Source organism: Kogia breviceps, chromosome 7 (assembly GCF_026419965.1).
Source record: "Kogia breviceps isolate mKogBre1 chromosome 7, mKogBre1 haplotype 1, whole genome shotgun sequence".
Taxonomy (NCBI): Eukaryota; Metazoa; Chordata; class Mammalia; order Artiodactyla; family Physeteridae; genus Kogia; species Kogia breviceps.
The window spans coordinates 11,382,992-11,410,160 of NC_081316.1; the positions used below are offsets into that span (position 1 = coordinate 11,382,992).

At 36.5% G+C, this 27,169-nt stretch overlaps 1 protein-coding gene across 2 annotated transcripts in view; it reads left to right on the top strand.

The window, feature by feature from the left end:
• The window catches only part of ZFP91 (ZFP91 zinc finger protein, atypical E3 ubiquitin ligase), a 30,934-nt gene extending 4,256 nt beyond the window's left edge, over positions 1-26,678 (top strand). Inside the window, exons 2-11 of one of the 2 annotated variants that reach the window (XM_059070476.2) lie at positions 1,300-1,328; positions 14,978-15,187; positions 15,443-15,479; positions 16,095-16,196; positions 17,020-17,154; positions 17,931-17,981; positions 18,407-18,485; positions 20,041-20,155; positions 22,359-22,458; positions 22,819-26,678. In XM_059070476.2, coding sequence (XP_058926459.1) covers positions 1,300-1,328; positions 14,978-15,187; positions 15,443-15,479; positions 16,095-16,196; positions 17,020-17,154; positions 17,931-17,981; positions 18,407-18,485; positions 20,041-20,155; positions 22,359-22,458; positions 22,819-23,329 — 1,369 coding nt within the window. In that variant the 3' untranslated portion in view covers positions 23,330-26,678. Of the gene's footprint in view, positions 1-1,299; positions 1,329-14,977; positions 15,188-15,442; positions 15,480-16,091; positions 16,197-17,019; positions 17,155-17,930; positions 17,982-18,406; positions 18,486-20,040; positions 20,156-22,358; positions 22,459-22,818 lie in introns of both variants that reach the window. The other variant, XM_059070475.2, reaches the window with a different exon arrangement.
• Positions 26,679-27,169: the final 491 nt, after the last annotated feature.

The following is a 27,169-nucleotide window of genomic DNA, read 5'->3' on the forward strand; positions in this document are numbered from 1 at the left end:
ATTGTATTTAAGCCTGAAATCCTGAGTTTTCCTCTTAACAGTAATCAGTGCGTTCCAGAAGGTTTTCAGGACATTAATTGTATAGTGTTTCAAGTTCTAACAATAGTTTCTGTACTTTTCATTTAGAGTTACCATGATTAGCAGTATTCTTGTGTTAGTTGTTAATTGGGACATTAATAACATAATTTTAAATTATTATACCAAGCTTTTTTAAAGGGCATGAGAAAATGATATTTAGTCTTTCTAAAGAGAACAGAATATTTATATTATGCTATGGCTTCTGTATTTGCTTAGATATTCTTTTGTAACATAAGAGTCTTCATTTGTGTTAGGTTTGCTTTCAGAGAAAAAGAGAAAACTTTGTACTGCTCAGAGATGCTGTGTGGCATCTTTATGGTAAAGATCCAAGACATGTCAACTTTGAATGTGGGTAATGGCTGTGAGGGGATTCACTATACCGTACTCAACAGTTATGTGTGATAGAAATTTTCCTGAATTAAAAACATGGGGATGACTTTTTTTTAGCCAGTAGTTTATTACACATTAGCCTCTTTACTGTTCCTGTTTAATTTGTAAAGTGCAAGTTACATTTATTTCTGAGGTCCAGTCTGTTGCCTTTTTAGAAATAGATTTTGACTTGGATTTAACAAATGAATAATTTTAGGGTTTTCTTTTAGGTTCATTAAATTTTTATTTTGAAAATTGTCAAATAAACACAAAGTAGAGAATTAGTATAATGAAACCGCAGTATTTATCACCTAAATTTAACAATTGAGATTTTGCCATGCTTGCTACCTTTATCCCCCCTTCCCCCTCTTTTTCTTTCGGTAGAAGTGTTTTAGAGGAAATCTCAAACATTATTTCATTTCACCCCAAGTTACTGCATTTGTGTAGAATAAGGACATTTTTCTCTTATGACCATTTAATACAACAAAATTAGCAATATTTTCTTTGTATTCACATGTTTTTACAATTAAAAACAACTTTTGAATGATACTCTAGCTGTGTGCTGTCAAATATGATAGCTACTTGTGGCTATTTAAATTTACGTTAATCAGAACTGAAAATTCAGTTCCTCAGTTACATAGCTATTTTAGGCACTCAGTAGCCACATGGCGACTATGGTACTGGACAGTGCAGATGTAGAATATTGTCATCACTCCAGGAAGTTCTGTTGGACAATACTACTCTAGATGTTTTCTGCATCACTCTGGAGATGAACCTGAAAGAGGTAAATATTTGTGTTTTAAGAAAGTGTGCAAGATTATTCATTTAATATTTGATTCTCATTTCTTTCAGATGCATAGAAAAAGTATCATCTGACAAAGGTAAGACTGAGTCATTCTTACCTCATGTACATTATATGACTGCTTTATAATCTGATAAAAATTAGAATGAGCTTCAGCCTAATTATTCAAATTGTTCCTATTTAAAAGTGACTTTTATTTAGTAAAGAATTACTGGAGTAGATAGAACCTATTTAAGTTAACAGCAGGTTTGGGCAAGTGGAACATTTTGGCATTATTTAGAAACCTAATAATGGGAAGTCAGATTATTTGATGTCACTTTATTGCAATTTTTAAAGCTATTTGGTTTTTCAGTAAAGTAACAGAGTGGAATGATATAGACAGAGTATATATAGACTGTATATATACAGAGTATAGAGAGTAAAGTATAGACAAACTGTTGATGCTTGTAGCGACTCATGTTATAAATGCAGTGTGAAGAATGTGGAGAGAAAAGTTTTCTAAGATTTTAGCCTGGTGAATAATTAAATCGGGTCATTAGGTCTTTCAAATAGCAAACCAAATATATGTATTAAATGTATTCTTCTGCTTATCTGGATTATGAAGGGAAGCTGATGTTCACTTTATCCTTTTAAATGCTTTTTTAAAAAGACTATTCTGGCTTTGCAAATTGGGTTATTAAAATTGCCCCTGTCATGTTGGGCCAGTTGCTCATTTATTACATTTTTTTTCCCTAGTTATTGGCTGTGTTCCTTGATGCTGCATTCAGATACACAGCGTCCTTCTTAAAACTGGAACAAAGATACTTTTAAGCATATTTCATTTACAGTGTCTGATCTTGGTCTAATCCTAAAGGATTGATCAGTTAATTCATTATGTATATATATAACATAAATACTTATTATTCTTACTGTAGACTTTTCTCTTACAAAGAATGCTTTGCAAATATGTATAAGGCAAGTGTAAAACCTGAATTTATGCCATTGAGAAGAATGACAGTGTGGTTAGGAACCAGTAACTTGAATTGGTGGCTGCTTTGTAAATAATTAGACGCCAGTGACCAGGGTTCTTTTTTCTCTGAATTTTAGAATCTAAGGCTAATATTGCATAGTATACCAGGCATAAGTATTTTGTACTAGGCAAGTTTTTTGTGTAGAAAGTTTTGCATGACTATTTGTTTAGCAAGTTTTGGATTTTGTTGCTGTTGATACTTGGAAATTAGAATATGTCTGCCAAGAATGGAAAGTCTTGTGTTCCTTACTCAGAGATTATTTTGGAAATTTTAGGATGAGGGGGAAATGCAGAGACAGGTGGCAGTTAAGTACCAGAGCAGTTTCTATTAAGACAAAAAACGAAAACCGCAACCTGCCTTTATCAGAGCTAAAATTACCTCCTGTGTCTAAAGTCTATGTCTAAAGAAATTATTTTGGGTTGTCTTGAGGTGAGCTCACGGAATGCGGTGGAAATTTTGAACCCTGCTGGAGATAAATTAATCACTGTTTGTGTCAGTTTCTTAAACCATAGGTTGGCATGTTATGTACAGTTTTGCAGTTGAGAGATTAAAACTGCATTGTGGTTAATTCAGTCTCAATCAATCCCACTTTAATCCGCTAGTTAAATGCTCTGGATCTAGAGTTAGAGCTCAGGGTTTGAATTCAAGTTCTTCCTTTTATTGCAAATAATCCAGTACACTGAATCCAGTAAGGACTCAGTAAAAGGTAGCTGTTGTTAAGTTTGTAAAATTTCAAAGAAATACTCTCCAACCCCCATCTCAGTCTGCATTAGTTTACTTGTTACAGTAGCTGTTCAACTCTGAACAGTATATATAAGTACATAAGTATATCTTATACAACTAGATCAGTGAATAAAGAAATGGAGGTTGATTTTCTAAAGGTACAGCTATCTTTTTGTTTTCTTAACATTGAAAAGATGTTTTCAGGATTGTTTTTACTCTTATTTACTCCAAACAACTTGAAATTATGTACTGTCCTTTAACTAAAGATAAGAACTTTGGACATGTTAGAATAAATGACTTGGTACACACAAAAAAACAGCTTGCTGTTGTTTCTAAATTATTAAATTGCAAAGTGCCATGTTCATTTTTCAAGCTGAAATAATAGTAAAGAAACATATTAGTATAGGTCCCTGTTCCTACTACATTTATTTAACCCTGATGGGCATATGTAAAAGAATGGAAAGTTGCTTTGCGAATAATGTTTATTAATTCATTCAACAAGTGATCGCTCAAAACATGAAAGCTTGGTTTACCACTGCCGGAGATTATCATCATCGTTGTGGAGCTTCCAAGAATGTTAGCAGAAATTCTGAGGGATGGAGCCTGGCTAATACCTTCTTAACTTGGCTTTATGTTCTCATTCTGGTCTGTTTTGAACCAGTGTTATCCTTAAGGTAATAAAGTAAAGGAATGAAGAAAGGTAAAGGAATGAAGAAAAGTAATGAAGTAAAGGAATTACTAAAATGTAATTATTAATAATCCCAGTGTTACTTTATCTGCTAATTTTAATTTCTTTCACTTTTCAAACCTCCAACCAGAATTGCCCAAGATAAATCGTAAAAAAGGAGACAGTAGTATCTTAATCTTTATTAAATATTTCAAGAGTTTCATGGAATAATAACAAATATTACAGAGTCAAATAAATGTGGGCAGCGTTTGAGTCATCAAAGTTATCTATTGCAGGACTTCTCAGAGACTTTGATTTAGGGTACTATGCAATGTAAATACCAAAATATGCAGCAATTACCTATAAGACACCCCCTCCTTTTTTTTTCCTCCCTTTAAAGAATAGTTCATGAAATTAGAGCTTATGGGAAACAGTTTGGAATCCTGGGTGCTTGAAAATTTGATTGTATAAAAGTTTGGGTCTCATCTTTTATTCAAAATCATTTTACTGTTTTTAGTTACTCTTCCTGTTACAGAGTAGTGATGTTTGGAAAAGATTGCCTAGACAGAATCACCAAATGAGTTCATAGCAGATCTATGAATTTACTTAGATTGTTTAAAGTTTTGACTATTTGCCTTATCTAGTTAATAACTTTCATAGCTTTAATTTCATCAGAGTGTTTCTGTTTTCCTGAGTTGGAATACCTTTGATTATTTCTTATCGTCTAATTTCCAGTATTTTTAAACAATATTTGTGTCATCCTTTAATGTATAGAACAGGAATTCCCACCTTTTTTTTCCCACTCTAACGAGAAAAATCTAACTTAATTTTTACCATTTGAGTTTCTGTGCAAAGGATGTACAGAACATTGTCTTCACAATTCTTTCTTGAAACATTTTGAGTTTCTTTGTTGATAACCTGGTTTCCTAGTGAAAAAAAAGTACTATAAGTTTTGAATAGAAAAGAACTCTGGAAGAAAAATCTCTAAGTAAAAAAAGGCATGTATACTTCCATTCTTAACCCTCAGATATGCTGTCAGGTTTAGCTAAAAGACTCTCCTTCACGTATTAATGATACTCTTCTAAAGTTGGCTTAAATATAAGTTTTTTTTAAAAGGACTCGCTTTCCCTGACTTCTTTTAATATTGCTGAGATTGGCTAGTATTTCAAAATGGACTTTACTAATTATTTATGGAAAACAAAGTAGAGCTAATTATCGAAATACACAGAGTAGTACGATCAGGTTTCCGAAACTCAAGTTGTGACTATTATAATGCTTAAGTCTCAAGAGGCTGACAGTACTTTAGATAGGCATTTTATCTATCCTATTTCCTTCCTAGCCCTTTATCTTAAGGTAACAGGAACCATATTATTTCTCTCAGTATGAGAATGATCAGCTCAACATCTTGTTCCATGTTGGCAATGCCCCATAACCTTTAAACCATTTTTCTAATTCAAACATCCAGACCTCCTGTGGTTCTTCCTGAAGTGCAGACATACCTCATTTATGGTTAATGTGGATTGTGACATAGGCTTAGAAAGCCTTGATTATCAGCTCCTTTCAGTTATGGGATGTTTCATCACTCAGGTAAATGAGTCTTTCTGTCCCTTACATATAAAAAAATAACTATAATAATTTGCTGATTAGGATTCAACATATCAGAACCATCTCAGCACAGTTTATTCTGTTATATATAATAGTGATTTTTATATTGAGATTCCTTTCCCTGCCAGAACCAATTGAGAGTTGCAACAGAATGCCCTGGTAGAAGAAAACTGAAGCAGAAGCCTAAGGTCCTGAGTGGGCAAGCCTACACTCAGCATATAAGAATCTGAACCCCCTGAAGAGACACCCATCTCTACATGCAAGCATAACATTATCCTCACACTGAGATCATGGGTGGATGAGAACATCTGACAAAAAGAAATTAGCTCTGATTTAATGACCCCTGACCTTTTAAGTCCAAGAAGGATCAAGCTTCTCTGAATTAAAACTAGCCAGGTTGATCTAACTACATCCAGGCAAATACCCCTTTAGCTTCAGTGCAGTTAATTCCTTTAGAGGTAACTGAGGTTCTGTCTTTTGCCTGCCTGCTTCCTTGCATGTGGCTTACTTCTTTGATCCTGAACTTGCAACTTACATCCTGCCTTCTTACTGACTGATTGTTTGTAACTTTACCTCTTTGAGAATTTCTAAACCCATTTTCTTTACTGTGACTCTGAACTCTTACGCATTGTTGCATAACAAACCATTCAAAAACTTAGTGGTTTAAGATACAAAAATTTGTTATTTCTCAGTTGTCCCTCTCCTCAGTGGCCTTCCAGTTCAGACATTTCATGTCATGGTAGGCTCAAGTCAGTGGTCCAAAAGCTGCAAGGCCTCTTGAAGTCTCCCCACAGGATATAAGATCAACATACAAAAATCAATTGTATTTCTGTGTATTAGCAACAAAAAATTGAAATTACAAAATTTTTTAAATATCTTTTACAGTAGTATCAAAAATACAAAATACTTAGGGATAAATCTGATAAAAGATGTGAAGTATACCTATACACTGAAAAGTATAAAACATTGCTGAGTGAAATTAAAAACCTAAATAAATGGAGTGATGTGCCTTGTTCATGAGTTTGAAGACTCAATGTTGTTAAGATGTTATTTCTCCCCATGTTGATCTATAAATGCAGTATAATCCAAATCAAAATCCCAACAGGTTTTTTTGTGAAGAATTTTGACCTTGAAAACTTCTTGAAAGGGTATTGGGGACCCATAGGAGGTTGCAAACTACACTTTCAAAACCATTAGCTTACCCTCTTTTTAATAGTGGATTTGATTCTTTAAGGGGAGAGGAAGAGATCAAATAGATACTTGGTGGGCATCCAACCATGACTACTACACATGTATGTTCTGTGTTTATTTAACTATTACTTGATTGAAGGACATTTGATACTTCTCAGGTGTGTCGTCCCCCCCATTACAGGTGATTTTATTTACTGATTGATTGGCTGCTCAAGACATACCATACATATACAAAGGTACACTTATTGGAAGTGTACTGCTTCATGAATATTCACAAGGCAAGTCCAGCCATGTAACCATTACCCAGCTCAAGAAACAGAACATGATCAACCACTCCTACGTGTAACCACCATTCTGACTGAACAGCACAAACTAGTTGTGCAAGTTTTTGAATTTTATATAAATGGAATAATACATTATGTTCTCTTTTTGTAGGGCCTCTTTTGCTCACTGTATGTGACATTCCTCTATGCTGTATTTGTTATAGATTGTTTATTTTCATTGCTATGTAGTGTTCCATTGTGGGGGAATGTATCACAATTTATCCATTTTACTATTGATGGGCATTTGGGTAGTTTTCAGTTATTGGCCTTTATGACTAGTGCTGCAGTGCGTATTTAATATTTATTGAGGCATAATTTACATACCTAAAAATTCACACATTTTTAAGTGTGTAATTCAGTCTATATAGATTTGCCTTTTCTGACATCTTATATATAGACTTGTACATACAATATGTGAGGTTTTTTGTTTTGAGTCTGGCTTCTTTCACTTAGCATAAGATTCTTGGGGTTAATCCATGTTGTAGCATGTATAAATATTTTCATGCCTTTGTATGGAAATACTCCATTTGATCTCTCTGTTCATCAGTTGATCCACTTTTTAGCTAGCTACTGTGAGTAGTGATACTGTGAATGTTCTAAACATGCAGTTTTAGATTAAGAATTCACTTCCTTGAAGTAATTCTTAATGGTCTTTTAGGTCAGTATCTTACATAAATGAGCTTCTCTTTTGGCTCTGAACCTAAGGCTGGGTGGAAATGAACCAAATCTGAATTAAGCTCTTGGACTGGCATGTTCCCATTCCTCTTTTATGTGATTAGGTGTGGTATAGTAGAAAGAATATAGACTTTGGACTTAGATATACCTGAGTTCAAGTCTCAGCTCCACGATTTAATATGTGAGCTTGGGAAAGTCAGTTACTTGCTTTCCTCATCTATAAAAATAATAATTACTTGGCAGGATTATGAGGACTAAGTTTAGAAAAAGGGAAAAAATATTAGGCACTTAACAAGTATTTAAGGTTTGTTAGTTTCCCAGAAGAAATATAAATATTTAAATAAATAGAGATGAGACTTTTACTCTGGTTTCTTCCAGCCTGTCAACCAACTATTCCCTATTTACCCCAAATCAATGTTAGCTTTATAATCTTGGGTAAGTCATTTAATTTCTCTAAGCCTCAGTTAGGAAAATGAGGCAATCTGAAGGAAGGACCAGGTCATGTTAGGATAGACGTTAAGGCTTGAAGTATTTTGTCATGATGAAATGGCTATCACCTTTTGGAATTTGATGTTAGGTTGTTTTGAAAGGATTATTGGTTGCTCTAGGATTGAGAAAATTTATGTTTCATCTTTTGGTACCTAGAGGAATTGGGAGGAACATTCCTGCCATTAATTAGTACCAGTATCTTTTTATCTCAATTCATAGCATCAACCACTCTTGATTTGTCCCTTCTTTCTCTTTCCAGAACGTGGTTGTATTCACTGTGCCTGCAGTGGCTTGCCTGGTGTCTTCCTTCACCCAGGCTACTGTGGCTCTTTTCTCTTCTTATCACTTATGTATTAAGGAGCCCTTCAAAGTCACCTACTTAAATTATGAGAAACAACTACAAATTGTCTTTGAAGCACCACACAGACAGAACTTGGTTCTTTTCTAGCTTGTCATGATTATCCTAATGTGTGGGCTATCCTCTCTGTTGTCAGTTTCTACTCTGAGAACCTGAAGCGCTCCTTTTTTTCCCTTTGTATTTTCTTTTTAAGGTGAAATTCATGCAACAAAATTAACCATTTTAAAGCATAGAATTCAGTGACATTTAATACATTTATAATGTTGTTCCGCCATCACCTCTGTCCCCACCAAAGAAGACCCTATACCCATTAAAGGTAGTCATTTCCCACCCCACCCCCATTTCTAGCCTCTAACGAACATTAATTTGTTTTTACCTAAGTTACCTTAAAACATTACTCTGAATTTACCTCTATTCTGAATATTTCATGTACATGGAATTGTACAATATGTGACTTTTGTGTCTGGTTTTTGTCCTATAGCATATAATATTTTCAAGGTTCATCTGTGTTGTAGCATGATTATTACCTGTTGGTACTTCATTCTTTTTTTTAAAATGAATTTTAAAAACAATCTATTTTATTTTTTATTTTTGTATATTGGAGTATAGTTTATTAACAATGTTGTGTTAAATTTCAGGCATACAGCAAAGTGATTCAGTTATACATATACATGTATCTGTTCTTTTTCAAATTCTTTTCCCATTTAGGTTATTACAGAATGTTGAGCAGAGTTCCCTGTGCTATACAGTAGGTCCTTGTTGGTTATCTATTTTAAATATAGCAGTGTGTATATATCAGTCCCAAAGGTACTGCATTCCTTTTTTTGTGAGTAACATTCCATTGTATGGATATACTGCATTTTGTTTATCCATTCATTGTTTGACAGACATCTCCCTTGTTTCCACATTTGTGGATTGTACTGTTAGGAACATCCGTGCACAAGTATTTGTTCGAATATCTGTTTTCAGCTTTGGGGGTATATACCCAGGAGTGGAATTGCCAGGTAGTATGGTAATTCTATGTTTATATTTTTGAGGAACTGCCAGATATTTTCCACACTGGCTGCACCATTTTACATTCCCACCAGCAATGTACAAGAGTTCCAATTTCTCCACATTCTACACTTGTTATTTCTCATTTTAAAAATTATTATTGTAGCCATCCTAGTGTGTATGAAGTGGTAATCTCATTGTGGTTTTGATTTGCATTTCACTAATGACTTATATTGAGCATCTTTTTGTGTGACTTTTGGCCATTTGTATATCTTCTTTGGAGAAATAACTGTTCAACTCCTTTGCCCATTTTTTAATTGGATGGTTTGTCTTGTTAAATTGAGAGTTTTTTATATTCTGGATATTAGACTCTAAATATATGACCTGAAAATATTTTTTTCCATTCTGTAGATTTTCTTTGTTTCTAAGAGTTACTTAGTGTTAGCTCTTACTATTAGGTCTTTGATCCATTTTGAGTTAATTTTTGTGTATAGTATAAGGTAAGGGTCCAGCTTCATTCTTTGCATGTGGATATCCATTTGTTGAAGAAGCTATTCTTTCCCCATTAATGGTCTTGGCAACCACGTCAAAAATTATTTGACCATAGACGTATGGGTTTATATCTGGACTCTCAGTACAGTTCCATTGGTCTTTATGTCCATCCTTATGCCAGTCCCACACGGTAGTACTGATTGATTACTGTAGCTTCGTAGTAAGTTTTGAGATTGGACAAAGTGAGTCCTCCAATTCACCTTTAAGATTGTTTTGGCTAATCTAGGCGCCTTGCATTTTCGTATGAATTTTAGGATCACGTTTTCAACTTCTGCAGAAAAGGAAACTGAGATTTTGATAGGGATTATATTCAATCTGTAGATCTATTTGGGAAATACTGCCATTTTAGCAATATTTAAGAAGTTTTTTTCTTTTTGATTGAATTGTAAATGGAATCATTTTCATAACTCCCTTTTTGGATTGCTCATTGCTGGTATAGTTAAAGTAATTTTTGTCTGTTCATCTTGTATTCTACAACTTTGCTAAATTTGTGTATTACCTTTAATAGTTTGTTTTTTGTGGGTTTTTTTTGCAGATTCATTAGAAATAAGGTCGTTTCATTTGCAAATAGAGGAATCTTACTTCCTCTTCCTATTTATGTGCCTTTTTTTCTCCTGCCTAATGCTCTGACTGGAACTTCCAGTACAGTGTTAAATGGAAGTGGAGGGAAAGGGCATCCTTATTTTGTTTCTGATATTAGGGAAAGAGTTTTCAGTCTTTTGCCAGTGAGTTTATTAGCTCTAGGGGTTTGATAAATGCCTTTTATCGGGTTGAGGAAGTTCTAGTCTATTCCTAGTTTATAGTGCATTCTTATCTTGAAACTTTGTTGATTTTGTCAAATGCTTTTTCTGCATCAATGGAGATGATCCTGTGGGTTCTTTTTTCCTTCATTCTATTAATGTATATTACATCAGTTGATTTTTGTGTGTTGAACCGCTCTCATAATCCTGGGATGCATCCCACTTGATCGTAGTTTTAATGTGCTGCATAGTCCTAATATGTGCTGGATTTGGTTTGCAGGAATATTGGTCTGTAGTTTTCTTGTGATGTCTTTGTCTGGCTTTGGTATCAGAGTTATGTTGACCTTACAGAATGAGTTGAGAAGTGGTTCCTCCTGGCCTTTTCTTTCACTGGGAGGTTTCTGATTACTAATTCAGTGTCTTCACTTATAAGTGTGTTCAGATTTTTGGTAATTTGAGCCTCCTCTTGTTTTCCCCTCCGTCTAGCTAAAGGTTTGTCAATTTTCTTGATCTTTTCAAAGAACTAACTTTTGGTTTCATTTATTTTTCTCTGTTGGTCTACTATTTTCTTAGATATCTCTGCTCTACTCTTTATTTCCTTCGTTTTGCTAGCTTTGGGTTGGTTTGCTCTTTTCTGCCCCCTTTTTCTTTAAGGTGTGAAGTTAGGTTATTGATTAGACATGTGATTTTTTTTTCTATTTTAATGTAGCCATTGATGTCTGTAAATTTCCCTCTGAACACTGCTTTTGCAGCAGCCCATGTTTGATGATATGTTGTTCTTTTGTTTTGTGGTTGTGGTGGTCGTGGTTGGCCCCACCCCATGGCAGGCGGAGTTCCCCGGGAGATCAAACCCTTGCCCCCTGCAGTAGAAGCACAGCGTCAGGGAAGTCCCTCAATCTTTTTAAATTTCTTGAGTGGCTTAATATATATGGTCTACTCTGGAGAATCTTCTGTGTGTACTTGGGAAAATGGTGTATTCTGTTGTTTTTGTGTGAAGTATTATATATCTGTTAGGTTTAATTTTTTTTTAATAGTGTTGCTCAGGTCCTCTATTTCCTGTTTGAATTTCTGAGTAGTTATTTTATTCATTACTGAAAGTAAGGTATTGAAGTTTCCAAATTATTTTAGTAATACCTATTTCTCCCTTCAATTCTGTCATTTATTGCTTCATATATTAGGTATGTATAGGTTTATAATTCTTATATCTTCTTGATTGATTGACTCTTATTAATATACAGTGTCCTTCTTTGACTCTTATAACAGTTTTTTGACTTGAAGTCTGTTTTGTCTGATATTGATGGAGCCACTTGCTATCAGTTTGTTTCCCCCCAAAAGATGTTGAGTACCTGTGGATGTAACATTACTTGGAAGTAGGATGTTGAGTTTCTTTTCTGTGTAGATTTGTGTCTTTTTTGAGATTTGGGGGCGTTTTTGTCCTTTATATCTCCAAGTATTCTTTCTGCTCCATTCTCTGCTCTCCTTCTGGGACTCTGTATGTTGATTTGCTTAATGGTCCCCCACAGGGGGGCCTAGGGTCTCTTAGTCTCTGTTAATTTTTCTTCATTTTTTTCTTTCTATTCTTCGGACTAGATGCTCTCAGTTCTGACCTATCTTAAAGTTTGCTGATTTGCCTCCTTTCTCAAATCTGCTGTTTAATGAAACCCTTTAATCAGTTTTTCATTTCAGATATTATACTTTTCAGCCCTAGAATTTCTGTTTCGTTCCTTTTTATAATTACTGTCTTTTTGTTGGCACTTTTCTATTTGTTGAGACATCGTTCTCCTGATTTCCTTTAGTTCTTTGTCAGTGGTTTCCTTTAGCTGTTTGAGCATATTTTAAAAAATCATATTCTTTGTCTTGTGTGGTCTCTCTAAAGGCTCTGTTTGGTTAAGCTTGTGCCCAACGTGTGATTTGACAGAGATTTCCTTACATGGCTTGTTTAACTTTTTTCTTGCTTCAGTGTTTACTTGGTTGCTGTAAACCTATGACTATATCCCAGAGTTCTTACAAAGTTGATTCTGGCAGGTGTGTGTTGTGTGTGTGTGTTTCTGACAAGGCACATTTTTGCTGATGTCACTCTCTGACAATGCTTTTTTTTTTTTAATTATAGAGTTTTACGGAATGGGTATGTTATTCAATAAAATAGGCTATTATGGTTTATAAGGATAAGCAGTTCTCATCAAATTGCTGTTATTTGTCCAGTGGATAATATCCACAGTATGAGAAGATGTGGGCATACAGTCCTTTCATCATGAAGTATAAAAGAGCTTTATTGAGTATAGGAAGTTATGGAATAGGTTTAAAGTCCAAATTAGCATAGCTGGGTTGGGTAAAAGAAATAATTTTCTCTTCATTATTTAATGTTCAGTACTTTATGGAGGGTATTGAATTGCTCCCTTTGAAGAAATTTTCTTAAAAGCAGCCATCACCTACATGTAAAAGTCCTGATTACTAGTCTCAAGACAGGATTTTTAAATCCAGGTCTGCTTAGATAACTTTGTGATCTAGAACAAGTTGTCTTTGTTGGCATTCCAGTTACTTTAAGGGGAAAATTCATTGGATTGTACGTAGACTAGTTAATCTTTAAGATATTTTCAGCTGTAAACTTTTTATTATTATTATTTTGATACTTAAAGTAGCTCAGATAGTAGAAAGGTAAGAAAGGCATTTTAATGGTGAAAGGGAAATCAAAGGAAACGCATTTCTGATTTAATAATTATATCTGTTGTTTTTAAAGTTCCCACTGCTATATTCCTATCTGCATTTCAAATGAATGTTATTTCATTACCTTAATATGTTCTCATAAAACTTTCAAACAATGTAGTTAAAGCTGAAATAGCCCCCAGTGACCACCTTGTTCCACAGTAGAGGAAACTATAGTTTTTCAGATCATTTTTTAAAGGTTAAGCAAAAAAATTTACCATACTGTGTGTGTGTGTGTGTATGAAGTTTTATTTTTTCCATTTAACAATATTTTTGCCAGTAATTCCATGTCATTCATTACAGATACCTCCATATATTTTATTCTATCTTGGTGATATACCATGGTTTATGTAATAAACAGTGTCTCTTTAATATGGAGAGTTAGGTTGTTTCCATCTTTTGGCTATTATAAATATGTTATAGTGAACCTCCCTGTGCCAGTTTATTTTTCTAGGGTAGATACTTTGAGGTGGAATTACTGGAAGTACTTTTGGACCTTCCCTGGAAGGTGACCAGTATTTATCTCAATTTCTTGAAATCTGTCCAGAAGTGTTGTTGTGATATATAGATATAAATAGATAGATTTATTTATTTATACCACGGGTATACACACATATATATAATATTTGGACATTTTATGGGCATAGGTTTTATAAGTGTGGTTATAGTTTTGTAGGATAAACTCCTGGTAGTTGAAATTAATATGAAAAGGTATATGTACTTACAGTTTTGATAGATGTTGCCAAATTGTCCTTTATAGAAAGGTTTTGCTGGTGTTCACACTGTTACCTCTATTAAGAGTTCCTATTTTCCTACAGCCTTGCCAATACAAACATTTGGATCATTGCCAGTATGCTAGGGGAACAATACTACAGTAATATGATTTTCATTTGAGTTTCTCTTGTTATGAGTGGATTGAGCTTTGTTGTCATTGTTTTTGTTTGTTCATATGTCTGAAAACCATGTTTTTACTGAGTTGCCATTTTTCTGTTGGGCTGTTAGACTTTGCTTATAGAGGAATTTGCCATGCAGAAAACTTTGTTTATATAGTCAGATGTATCAGTCTTAAGACCTAAAATTCTGTGCTATTCTTAGAAAGGACTTCCATTCTGAGATTATTAAAAGGATCTTCCATGGTTAATATAGGCTCACTTTTAATATACTAAGTAAAATTATTGAATAGAATCAAGGGAAGGCATTCCTACCATGGAATTTTCCTCTTTATGGAATTCCTCTTCAGTACTTATTTGAAGCATTGTTTATTAAATCGTCTAGACGTATGCTTCTTTCTTATAGTAGATCTGGTCATCTTTTTGGGACCACTCACTCAATTTAGTTTCTTCTGTCTTAGATCTAAAGGTTAAAATATGGAACAAAAGGTTAGATCTTAGGTATATTTCTCTTAGCATTATTTTTTAGTATATATATATAATATACTATAAATGTAAAATAACTACTTTGCAACATACAAAGTTTTTTCTTTAGACTGATGACAATAAGGATAAGTTTTATCAAAGTTTCCTCTCATCTTGTTGTTTCTATTATATCAGTAAACTTCTGAGGGTTTTTTTTCTCACCCCCGCCCCCCGGGAGAAATTTATCATCTTTGCATTGACTATATTTATTTATAATAGTAATATACAGAGATTGTTATTGGTTAACTATAAACTTTAAAAGAGTGGTGTATGTTTTCATTTAGATCCCAAGGAAGAGAAAGAGGAAGAAGGTTCTACCATCCCTCAGGAAGTTTCCGTTGCTGCAACTAAGCCTAGCCGGGGCTGGCGTAGCAGTAGCAGGACATCTGCCTCTCGGCATCGTGACACAGAGAACACCCGAAGCTCTAGGTCCAAGACTGGTTCATTGCAACTCATCTGCAAGTCAGAACCAAATACAGATCAGCTTGATTATGGTACAGTGAATATAGAGTATGGTTATTTAATAACCAGTTGCCTGTTGATTTTAAACATAATGTTGAACATTTACCAGAACAGCTTAATTTTCAGGGGTAAGTTTGGTGTTATAGGAAGGATTCCTTTTTGACATTTTGCAGATAATTCTCCTTTTGTATAATTACCCTAGGCAGTAATTTGGTTTGAGTCTCTTGGCTGCAGAGAGAAAATATCTATACCTACAGAGGTAAAGTTTTGTTTTTGTCTTTATCTAGATGTTGCAGAAGAACATCAGTCTCCAGGTGGCATTAGGTAAGATCCTTTTCATATTTCATATTTAAACCCTTGGGGACGTAGAACACAGTCAGTCATATCACATGACTCAAGTTGTTTTCTACTTGAATTAATTGTCAATTTTGTTTGTTTGTTTTGTTTTGTTTTTATTTTATTTTTTTTGTGGTACGCGGGCGTCTCACTGCTGTGGCCTCTCCCGCCACAGAGCACAGGCTCCGGACGCACAGGCCCAGCGGCCATGGCCCATGGGCCCAGCCGCTCCGCGGCACGTGGGATCCTCCCAGACCAGGGCACGAACCCACGTGCCCCGCATCGGCAGGCGGACTCCCAACCATTGCACCACCAGGGAAGCCCTGTCAGTTGTTTTTTAACTCTTAGTGTCACTGAGCCATCATTGCCTTGCCTTTATTTAATGAAGTGATAGCATGTCTAGGATTTATGTATTTTTTGTTCCAATTATTATTCTTTAGGATAAAGCAGCTAGATTGCAGTCCAACTATACCATAAGAATGAAAATCCTAGATAACTTACTGTAAATCTTCAGCTACCTCTAAATAAATTACTGAATAAAATCAAGTCAGATATAATTCATACAGCTGGAATTTCTAATCTCTATTTGCTTCTTTTTAGCAGTGATGAGGAGGAAGAGGAGGAAGAAGAGATGTTGATCAGTGAAGAAGAAATACCATTCAAAGATGATCCAAGAGATGAGACCTACAAACCCCACTTAGAAAGGTATGTCTCAGATTTGTCAGTGAAAAATAAGTTAGGAAAGCATTGTTGCATGCTTTTATTTCACCTTGTTGCCAAACTAATGGATATGGACCTAATTTAAAATGAGTAATTAATTATGCACATGTTTTGCGAATCTAACATTATCTTATTACTCCCTCATACAGCCCTCTCTTCCATTTATAGAACTTTGTTTTGATCATATTCAAATTATTATGATGTCTGCCTGTTTTATCTTAAGGTATCATGAATTGCCTGAATACTTAGAATTTTTTACTTTTGTTTCTCTTTACAGCTATAGTGAGATTTGATTCTAAGGCATTGTTAGCTTGCGGAGGGGGCGGGTCGTCTCATAGGTTCTAAATATATGTATGATGTACATATGAGGAATAGCTGGCTGGAAACCACATTTCATGGACTAAGGAGCATAATTTTATTTTATTTTAATTTTTTAAATTTTGCATTTATTCATTTTATATATTATGAACCTATTCTTTTTTAAATTTATTTATTTATTTTTGGTTATGTTGGGTCTTCATTGCTGTGCATGAGCTTTCTCTAGTTGTGGCGAGCAGGGGCTACTCTTCGTTACGGTGCATGTGGGCTTCAGTAGTTGTGGCGCGCGGGCTTAGTTGCTCCGCAGCATGTGGGGTCTTCCCGAACCAGAATTGGCAGGCGATTCTTAACCACTGCGCCACCAGGGAAGCCTGAGGAGCATAATTATATAATAAATCAGTGATAATTCCTGGCTTTACCCTTTTGTCACAGTTGTCCTTGAAAGGGTCCTTTGCTGGATACCAGTATTGAAATGTATTTGTATTTTCAGGGAAACCCCAAAGCCACGGAGAAAATCAGGGAAGGTGAAAGAAGAGAAAGAGAAGAAAGAAATAAAAGTGGAAGTAGAAGTAGAGGTGAAAGAAGAAGAGAATGAAATTAGAGAAGATGAGGAGCCTCCTAGGAAGTGAGTAGGCAATTCCTACTAAAAATGGAAATTTAACAGATTTTCAAGCCACTAGTGGAAAAAGGGTAGGAGTGTGAGGAATGATATTGACATATACATACTGCTGTCTCAAGCAGCTGACAGTTTCATTGGAAAGACTCTGCTCAAAAGCTTCAAAAGTTTAATTCAAAGCAATACTTAAGAGACGTTCAGTTGAGTGGGTAGGACAATAAGAGCTATAGGGATGCCGAGGAGGTAGAGGCAGCGAGAAAAGCGCGGCACATATGGATCCTCAGAAGAGGGGCACAGAAAGCAAGTGATGTGGTAACCTTGATCGGGTGAACACTTTTGGCTAGCAGTTATTTCCTGTTGTGGAAATAGCTTTTTTTAAGTGTGTAGGCTTTTGTCTCTATTGCAATGAGAGTATAGTTTATATTCTTAGGGTTTTTAGATAATAGACTCGTTTATTCTACTTTTTAAATTGATTGAATGATAGACTTTTCACTGAAACAAGTCTTAAGTAGTAACCTTGAGGTTTATCCACATCTTCCATAGAAATGTATAGTTTATGATAGGTATATATTTTAACTTGTGGTGCAGACTTATTTGTAAGTGAAATTGCTTCAGAGTGAAATCTTTGTTTGGTTTGCCAGATATGTCTTTGGCTTTATGTATTCTGGGTTATCCTTTGTTTCTGCCACCTGCTCTTTGGTCTTGAGTATATGTCCTCAGCTCTCCTTTACTATATAAGCTTCAGTCTGGAATATGTGGACAGTTACTCTGCTCTTTAATTATAGGAGAGGAAGAAGGCGAAAAGATGACAAAAGTCCACGATTACCCAAAAGGAGGTGAGTAATTTATACTCCTGCTGTGTTGTGCCTTCTTTCTGGTGGTGGGCACTTCGCTCACACGTTCAGCCCTCATAATTATCCTGTGGGAATGGCTAGTTAAAAATTTCACAAAAGCAACTGCATTAGTGTCCTTGATGCAGAGTGAACTATGTTTTTATTTTCATTGCAGGATCTTAAAGTTTCTAAAAATTTTAACACTTCTTTGCCTTTTGGGGAGTTACTAGTTTGTTTTGTGCTCTTTTTTAAAAACTCTGAACATTTGGCAATTTCTGGTTACTTCTAACATAAATTCTGTACAAGCTATAAACTTAGAGATTTTAATTCTTCATACTGTAAAATAGCTATTCCCTATAGTGCAGTTTGGCCACTGTGCAGACTGCCTCTTTTCTATTGCTAACTTTTCTCCTACATATTGCTAATAGAAAAAAGCCTCCAATCCAGTATGTCCGTTGTGAGATGGAAGGATGTGGAACTGTTCTTGCTCACCCTCGCTATTTGCAGGTCAGTGAAGTTGTTAAATAAGGCAGCCTTGCAGGTTACGTTGCATTACTAGTTCTTATACTTCATGAGAGTTTACAATTTGTGGACTTGTGTAGGCTTTATCATTAAATGTGTAATGTCAAGGAAAATCTTTTTGTAAACATCAAATTACTTCAGTTGAGTGTTTGTCGTCATTGTTTTTTAAGTGATTTAGAACCTGAGCTTAAATATTTCCTTGGGATCTTGGAATATTCCAGTGTTTTTCATGGTGTAAATACTCCTGATACAATAAATGATTGTGTAACAACACACCAAGACATAGTGGAACAGATTTTATTTTAATGTGTATTTTTAAAGAATAAAATTAGCAACTAAAACCAGTGACTTTTTGAATGCTGTTTAGAATAAATTCTAAAATTTTTAGTTTTGGGGTTTTTTTTACATGAGCAGGGTTTTTAAAAATAATTTTATATAAATTGCTGTGCATTCTGCATGTTTTTAAAAATTTATTTTTATTTTATTTATTTTTGGCTGCTTTGGGTCTTTGTTGCTGCGTGCGAGTTTTCTCTAGTTGTGGCAAGTGGGGGCTGCTCTTTGTTGCGGTGTGCAGGCTTCTCATTGCAGTGGCTTCTCCTGTTGCGGAGCACAGGCTCTAGGCATGCGGGCTTCAGTAGTTGTGGCTCGTGGGCTCTAGAGCACAGACTCAGTAGTTGTGGTGCATGGGCTTAGTTGCTCCACGGCATGTGGGATCTTCCCGGACCAGAACTCGAACCTGTGTCCCCTGCATTGGCAGGCGGATTCTTAACCACTGCGCCACCAGTGAAGTCCCAGAATTTTTTTTTTTTTTTTTTTGCGGGACGCGGGCCTCTCACTGTTGTGGCCTCTCCCGTTGCGGAGCACAGGCTCCGGAAGCGCAGGCTCAGCGGCCATGGCTCAGGGGCCCAGCCGCTCTGCGGCATATGGGATCTTCTGGACCGGGGCACGAACCCATGTCCCCTGCATCGGCAGGCGGACCTTCAACCACTGCACCACCAGGGAAGCCCCCAGATTTTTTTTAATGAGTAAAGATACAGCTTGTATTTAGGTCTGGCAGAAAACATGAAGGCGAAATACTAATTACTAAAGCTTAAGAAGTGTTTGATCTTTATTTAGCAGCAAGTATAACATAAGACTAAGGCCTTACTTTCTGATTCTGGTTCTACTATAATAATGATAGCTACGCTTGTTTTGTCATGTACTATTTGCTGCACTAAGCACTGTACAATATATGATCTCTGTATTCCCACAACAGCACTACCACACAGTTATCATTACCTCCATTTTACAAACGAGAACTGGAGCTTACAGTATGGAAGTATTATATTCTAAGATCATGCTGCTAGTGAATGACAGACCCAGAGAATCACCATCTATCTGTTTCTGTAGCCTGTGTTCGTAATCATTTTATTATACTGCTTCCTGTTCATAGAGTATCTGGTTTTCCTTCAGCACTTTTGACTTAGCAAAGGAATGAGCTAAGCTAAGCTTTCTGGAATCCTTAATTTTTATCCCCCTTCACTTTCTTTTACTGTTTTAGCACCACATTAAATATCAGCATTTGCTGAAGAAGAAATACGTATGTCCCCATCCCTCCTGTGGGCGACTCTTCAGGCTCCAGAAGCAGCTTCTACGACATGCCAAACATCATACAGGTATTTTTAAAATAAAATGTTCATCAAATAGCTAAATTCACTGATTCAACATCACCAAGTTTGTTTTCCAGCTAAGAAACCAGAGGCTGAGCAACATTAGGTAACTTGCCTGTGGTCACACAGCTAGTTTTTAGCAGAACCAGGGTTTTCTAATTCTGCCTCAGGTAAATAGATACTCGTAGTAACTACCTGGACTGAAAATGAGGTGTAAGTGGAGAAAGCTGAGATGGTAAGGAGGCCGGCTCGCAGTTCATGTTACCCACCAAACGGCTCCTGAGACTTCTGCTCCTGTTGGGATCCTAAAGGCTGGCTATTAAATTCACATGTGAGCTCCTGTAGTGGCTATTGACCCAAAAAGAGAAACGGGATGTCTTTGTAATACATGTTATAGAATGGATTCAGACATCATTCGTTTTTATCCACTTGACAGTCCCAGTGCAATGTAGCTAATAGGAACAAATTGGGCTGGGTGTTAGTGGTAATTGAGCACATGCCAGACACTTGATTAGTTACTATATGTTATATTCTTAATAATCCTTGGAGGGTAAGACTAGGAATTCCAGGAGCAGAGATTTCATGTCTCTTGCACAAGGTCATGTGGTCAGTGTCATATATACCCTTTCCATCATTTACTGAATGTGTGACTTAGGGACGTTACTTAATTTCTTCTCACTTTTCCTCATTTGTAAAATAAGCTCATAATGTTACCAATAACACTGAGTTATTACAAGGATGAAATGAGATAACCTATGAAGTGCTGTTTACTGCACAGGGCTGGGCACCTGAGAGCACCACGATTTAAACTCAGGTCTTAATCACTCCAAAGTGTACTGTCTTTGCATTACACTATGTTTCTTCAGAGAGTATGCTGTCTCCAATGTATCTTGATAGAAGCTGCCATTTCTCCACTCCTTCTCCCTGCTACACTGTTTTATCCTATAGAAAAGTAATTTCTGACAACCAGATTAGACTGTTTTAGTTAAGTATTACAAACCTGCTATGACAAACAGTGTTTTAGAAATTCAGTCCATTCTAGATATTTATATTTGGTTGATACAGTTTTATGATGTCAATGTTAGAGAGTTTTCCTTTTCCAAATCAGTGTTTACTGGCTCCCATTGAAAATATAATTTATTTAAGCAAGTGGAATGCCCCACATGGGTTTGTCATGCGACTGTGGGGCTGGAAAAGTGGACAAGACCTGAGAGATACTAAGAAATTGTCCCTGAGTTAGAAGTGTGCATTTTTAGACCCTCCCACTCATTATGTAGAACATAGAGCAGCAAACATTGGCATCACTGGAGCTCCATTTAGAGATGGAGCGTCTCCGGCCTTAGACCATCTGGGTCGGCATCGGCTGCTAGTAAGATCCCCAGGCGAGTCCTCAGTGCATTCACGTTTGAGAAGAACTTGACTCTTCTCCCACACTTGGCTTTAGAACTGTTTGGGATGGAATGGAAGATTAAATTGGATACTGTTTGCCTTTTAACTTATCCTTGTGTTTTTACTGTGACCATTTCTAGTAATTTTTAAGTGAAAGGCATAGAAAATGGGTAGTGGCCATTTATTCAACAAATGTATGTTGAGCATCTGTTTGTCCACTTTCTCCCCAACCAACTGATAAAGAAGAAATTAAGTCCAGTGTTCCTTTGCCCCATAGAATTTTTGAGAGAAATTTAAATTGTTTATCTTGGGTAACTTTTTAAAACATCTGAAATAGAAGATATGAGTAGCACTTTATATGTGGGTCGCTTTTCTTTAGGGAATGCCAACTTCTTTTGTTGTTGTTGAATGCCAGATTATTTATATGTAAGCATTCAGCTTTCACAGTCTGAAAAAAGCTGTTTTAAGAATAAAAGCTATGTAAAAATGTAGTTTACTTGCTAACCAGTTTATCCAAGGTCTGGATTACTGGTAAAATTGAGATTAGGATTCCAGTTCTCATATTTCTGTCTAGCTGTGGGTTTTTTTTTGTTTTTTAAAATAGGTTCATATGCTACTGAATGAATGGACTAAAAAGAGATAAAAATGATATTATTTACTTTTAAGTTTTGTTTACCTGAAGTGCTTATACATTAAAAATAGTATTGCTTTTCCTCTAATTTCACCTGCCTGATAATCTGCTTACTTGTTGTAAGCTAGGAAAAAATACTTGGGGGATTCTAAATGGAACACTAAATAACCACATTATTTTTCTTCTTAGATCAACGAGATTATATCTGTGAATACTGTGCTCGAGCCTTCAAGAGTTCCCACAATCTGGCAGTGCACCGGATGATTCACACTGGCGAGAAGCCATTACAGTGAGTACTTATTTACTGGTGAACATCTGGGGTCTAAGTGCGTATATGCCACATGAGGGTTAGACCCTTCACAAACATTTCAGCTGGCACTGCTATTTTACTTTTACCAAATTAAAGAGTGGGTATTGATTAGGGGAGCTCCTTAGTCACATTTTTCTTTTGTTTTCCTCTTTTTCAAACAAACAGAAAGAGGAAAACAGATTCGTTTTCTTTCTGTTAACTTTTCCTAATCTTTCACAAGAAGTATATATTACTGACTATTGCTTATAACTGTGACCTCTAAATTCTCACCCTGACCCTAAATGAGAAGTCTCTTTATTTCTCTATTTGATCAGCCATTTCCTTTTTCACTGTCATTAGATGCGAGATCTGTGGATTTACTTGTCGGCAAAAGGCATCCCTTAATTGGCACATGAAGAAGCATGATGCAGACTCCTTCTACCAGTTTTCTTGCAATATCTGTGGCAAAAAATTTGAGAAGAAGGACAGCGTAGTGGCTCACAAAGCAAAAAGCCACCCTGAGGTGCTGATTGCCGAAGCTCTGGCTGCCAATGCAGGCGCCCTCATCACCAGCACAGATATCTTGGGCACTAATCCAGAGTCCCTGACACAACCTGCAGACGGTCAGGGTCTTCCTCTCCTTCCTGAGCCCTTGGGAAACTCCACCTCTGGAGAGTGCCTCCTGCTAGAAGCCGAAGGGATGTCAAAGTCATACTGTAGTGGGGCGGAACGGGTGAGCCTGATGGCTGACGGGAAGATCTTTGTGGGAAGCGGCAGCAGCGGGGGCACCGAAGGGCTGGTCATGAACTCGGATATACTCGGTGCTACCACAGAGGTTCTGATTGAAGACTCAGACTCTGCTGGACCCTAGAGCAAGGGAAGACTTTGGGCACTGGGACAGCTGAGACTTTGTATTTAAAAGACAAAAAGGACAAAAAAAAAAATTTAAAGCATTTAAAATCTAGTAAAATAACTGAAGGGCCTGCTCTTTCCATCGTGGATCACAGCACACGCGCGCACACACACGCGCGCATACACACACACATCCCCTCGCGTGCGCGTGTGCACACACACACACACCCCCACACACCCTCTTCTCCCTCTGTTGCCCCCTTTATAAAATGGATGTTGCCTTTACCAGAAAGCTAGACGAAGAAGCAGCAGCAGCTCTTAAAGTAACGGTTATTCTTATACTCAGTTCCAGCCAGGCAGGCTTCCTGCTCATCGGCAGATGCCCCTTTTCAGCCTGTAACTCTGATGTGCTCTGGATCAGCTTTTGACTCTTAATAATATATTAATATTCTCTAAACCCCTTCTCCTCCTTTACTGCTTCCCTATGGTTCTGGCTTCCATCCCCTGCAGCACATTTATCTGCAAAGTATCATGTGATTCTAATCCCTGGAGGCTGGCAGCTTGACTTGGCACTTTAGGGTCCCTTAGCAGGGTGAGCTGTTAAAACAGCACCCGTCTCTCACCCCCTTTCCCTCCATTCCCCCGGGGTTTAGGAAAGGAAGGATACATGGGGACCACCTCCCGCCTCTTCACCTCACCACCTTCCTCGGTCCCCCTCCCAGCACCTCCGTAAGGTTCTCAGTGGTGCTCACTTGCTTTGCAGGCAGGCTCCCAGCAGGGAGGGAGCTACCGTCTACGTGGTCTCTCTGACCATAAGACAGGGTTCTGTATCAGCGAGACAGTGAGAAAAGTCCCAGACTAGTGGCAGAAATTTGCACTTTGAACATGTGTGTTTTTGTGTTGTGGAACCTGAGATTCCTTATTTATTAACAAAGTCTGATTTCTCTCTCTTTTTTTTTTTTTTGTCGTTGTTGCTATATTTTGTGGGGCTGGGAGAGATTAGATTATTCTGACATGCGGTCCTTTTCCTAAGAGGTACATGTAGAAGGCAAGATACAGGGTTGAAGAAGTACCGCCAGCCTCTCAAATCACAGTTCTCTAGTGGCCTTTAAAGAAAGCTGGCCCTCAGCGCTAACAACATCACTACAGTAGCCTAGTGCTTCTCCGGAAACCTCTTTAGGGAAGGATGTTAGGTTTGTGGTAATTAGTGGTCTGAGTTTTTAGAGCATCGAGATTTAGGAATTTTGAGGGGGTAAGGAAGGTTGTTCAGGGTCTGAATTACAGATAAAAGGTTTTCTCTTGTGAATTTGTTGATTTTCTTTTTTGTCCCCATCATTTCTTTATACAGACCTCCCTATTATCCCAGCTCTGGCCCCTTGCTTTGCTTTTGCTTTTGCTTTTGCTTTTGCATCATTGGTTCATTCCAGCTCCCAATTAGTGAAGGACACTGCCATCATTGAAGGAATAGTCTGAGTCATAACAGCTGTAAGTAAAAGAAAATCGCTGTTTTGTTTCCCTTTTAATATCACTTCAGAAGAAGAAAGGCTTCAACAAAGTTAATCTGTATAATGCTTTGGCTTTCACCTGAAATTGTAGGAATTATCATTTCCCTCGAGGTAGGGATTTTCATGGGGTGGATTACTTACCACTGTCCATGGGAGAGACAGTTTTGTACAACTTCATAACTTCCAGAAGACTAAAAACATATTTTGGCTCATTGTTAGAGAATTAGAAGGGCAGTCTATCCTACGTACCTCAGAAACTGGAATTAAAGGCTTGCCCTATTCATTGTTTGTCAGAAATGTATGATGGCTGTTGGAAAGAATGAAGTTTTGCTGAGAACAAAATAAGGAACAGCTTGTTTTTCACAAACACTAAAACTACAAAGTTTATCAGTTTTCTCTTTTGATTTTTTTTTTCCCCAAAAAGAAGGGTAACAAAACGTCATCTCTGAAAGAGGCTTACTTTACACCCACCAGTGTCAGTGGTTGGGATGCCAGGGAATAGGGAGCGAAACACCTACAGTAAGCAGTCTTCAATGTGCTGTTGTTTCTTTCCGCTGTTGCAGATTTGCCATCCCCTTCAGTGTGAAAGTAGAAAATGGAATAAGGTTAGAAGGGATATAGAGTATGCTTTCCTGCCCACAGTAAGGATTTGGAGTTGACTTTGGTATGTTCAGTAAATTGGAAAATACTATAAGAGTGACTGGATGGGTCTACAACGAAGTTGTTCCACTCCCATATGAAGTCCATTTTGTACTGTTTCACTAGCTAGCATCTATACCCCACCTTACTTTTTGTCTTCGTCACATTTATCGTATCCTTTGTCTCCATAAATTACATTTGCACTTGTTAGTCATCAGATGTTTTAGCCACCTACACAAAAGCAAACTGCATTGAAAAAAAAAAAAGAACTTTATGAGATAGAGGGAAAATATATTCTTCCCTGTATCACGCTCCTCCCCACCAAAAGCAGCTAGCTAGTTCTCATAATTAGAAACTTTCCCCTTTCTCCATTTTTTTACTCATCTTCATTTGCCTGTAATTTGCTTCAGTAAATTATTATAGCAGTTTGCGATACATTTTAAAATATCTTTCATGGACTTAAGATTTTTTTCCTTTTGAGAAAAGGGGTGCTAGCAAAGTAAAGAGTTGGTTAAAGTAAACTATCTTATACTAGACTCTTTTTCCCTTTTCCTTTCTGCTCCTCATACGTTTACTTCATTGTCCTTCTAAGGAACTCAGTCTTAAAATTCTACATTTCCTACTCTTAATCAAATTCTGCTACCTTTTTAGTAACCCTTCCCACAGCATATTCTCCATCTTGAATTAGCAATTCTAAATTTTGAAAATGTACTTGATACAAATATTATTTCTACAAGATACAGAAATACGTCTTGTAGAAATACATCTTTCCCCTTGTTTGTGGTTGCTCAGGGTTATTTTGCAAAATTGAGACTTAATATGCTTCAGAGAATTTAGATAAACACTGGCCAAGATTACTGGAAGTAAAAAATGGATACATTGAGGTATGGAAAAGCATTCACATAGAGCACTTGAACTTCCTTAGAACCTGCTTGGAGAAAAAAATATAAAGAGTGTACTAAACCTAACTAAGGTTATTACAGTCTGGCTGTTCGAAGCACCATTTTTCCCTCCTGTCTTTTTCCCACTTTGCAGTGTACTCAAGAAAATTGAAAAATTGTATTGAATCAATTTAAAATATTTTATTTCCTAGAAGCCTTTTTTGCCTGTTGTAATATGCAGGACCCTTCTCCTTTGGTGGGAGAGACAGGTAGTTACCTGAATCTAGGTTGAAAAGGTTATGTAAAAAGAAATTATAATAAAAGGGATACTCTGCTTTTCAAATCCTTGTTTTCTCTTAATCTAGGTAAGGCATATCCAAAATAAATATGTAAAGAAGAAAAATAAAAGTTGTCTTCATGGAAGCAACTGGTCTTCCTTGGTTGTACTGAGTTGCAGTTATCCTGGGGTGAAATAATTGATGCTGCCAAATAAGAAAAACAAGTGCCCTCAGAGCAGGTTTTAAGTGGCAGATACTGTTGTTTGCTCTTGTTGAGAATCAGGTAGTTAACTTTTGGCTTAGTTCAGTTCTTGATTTCTAATGCTGAGATGCCATATGATTCTGTGATCATTTGACAAAGTTGGAAATCCTTTCCATGTTTCAGCCTTAGGAAAGGTGGATTCTTAATCTAGTAAAGAGAACGTTAAGGAAGCTGTAGGGTTAATTTTGCTCTGATAATGACAAAACCCTGATAGCATTTAATATCAGTGCTTCTTCACAAAACTCAATGTCCATACAAATACAAAGTTAAAAAAAAAAAAAAAAGAATCCTCCT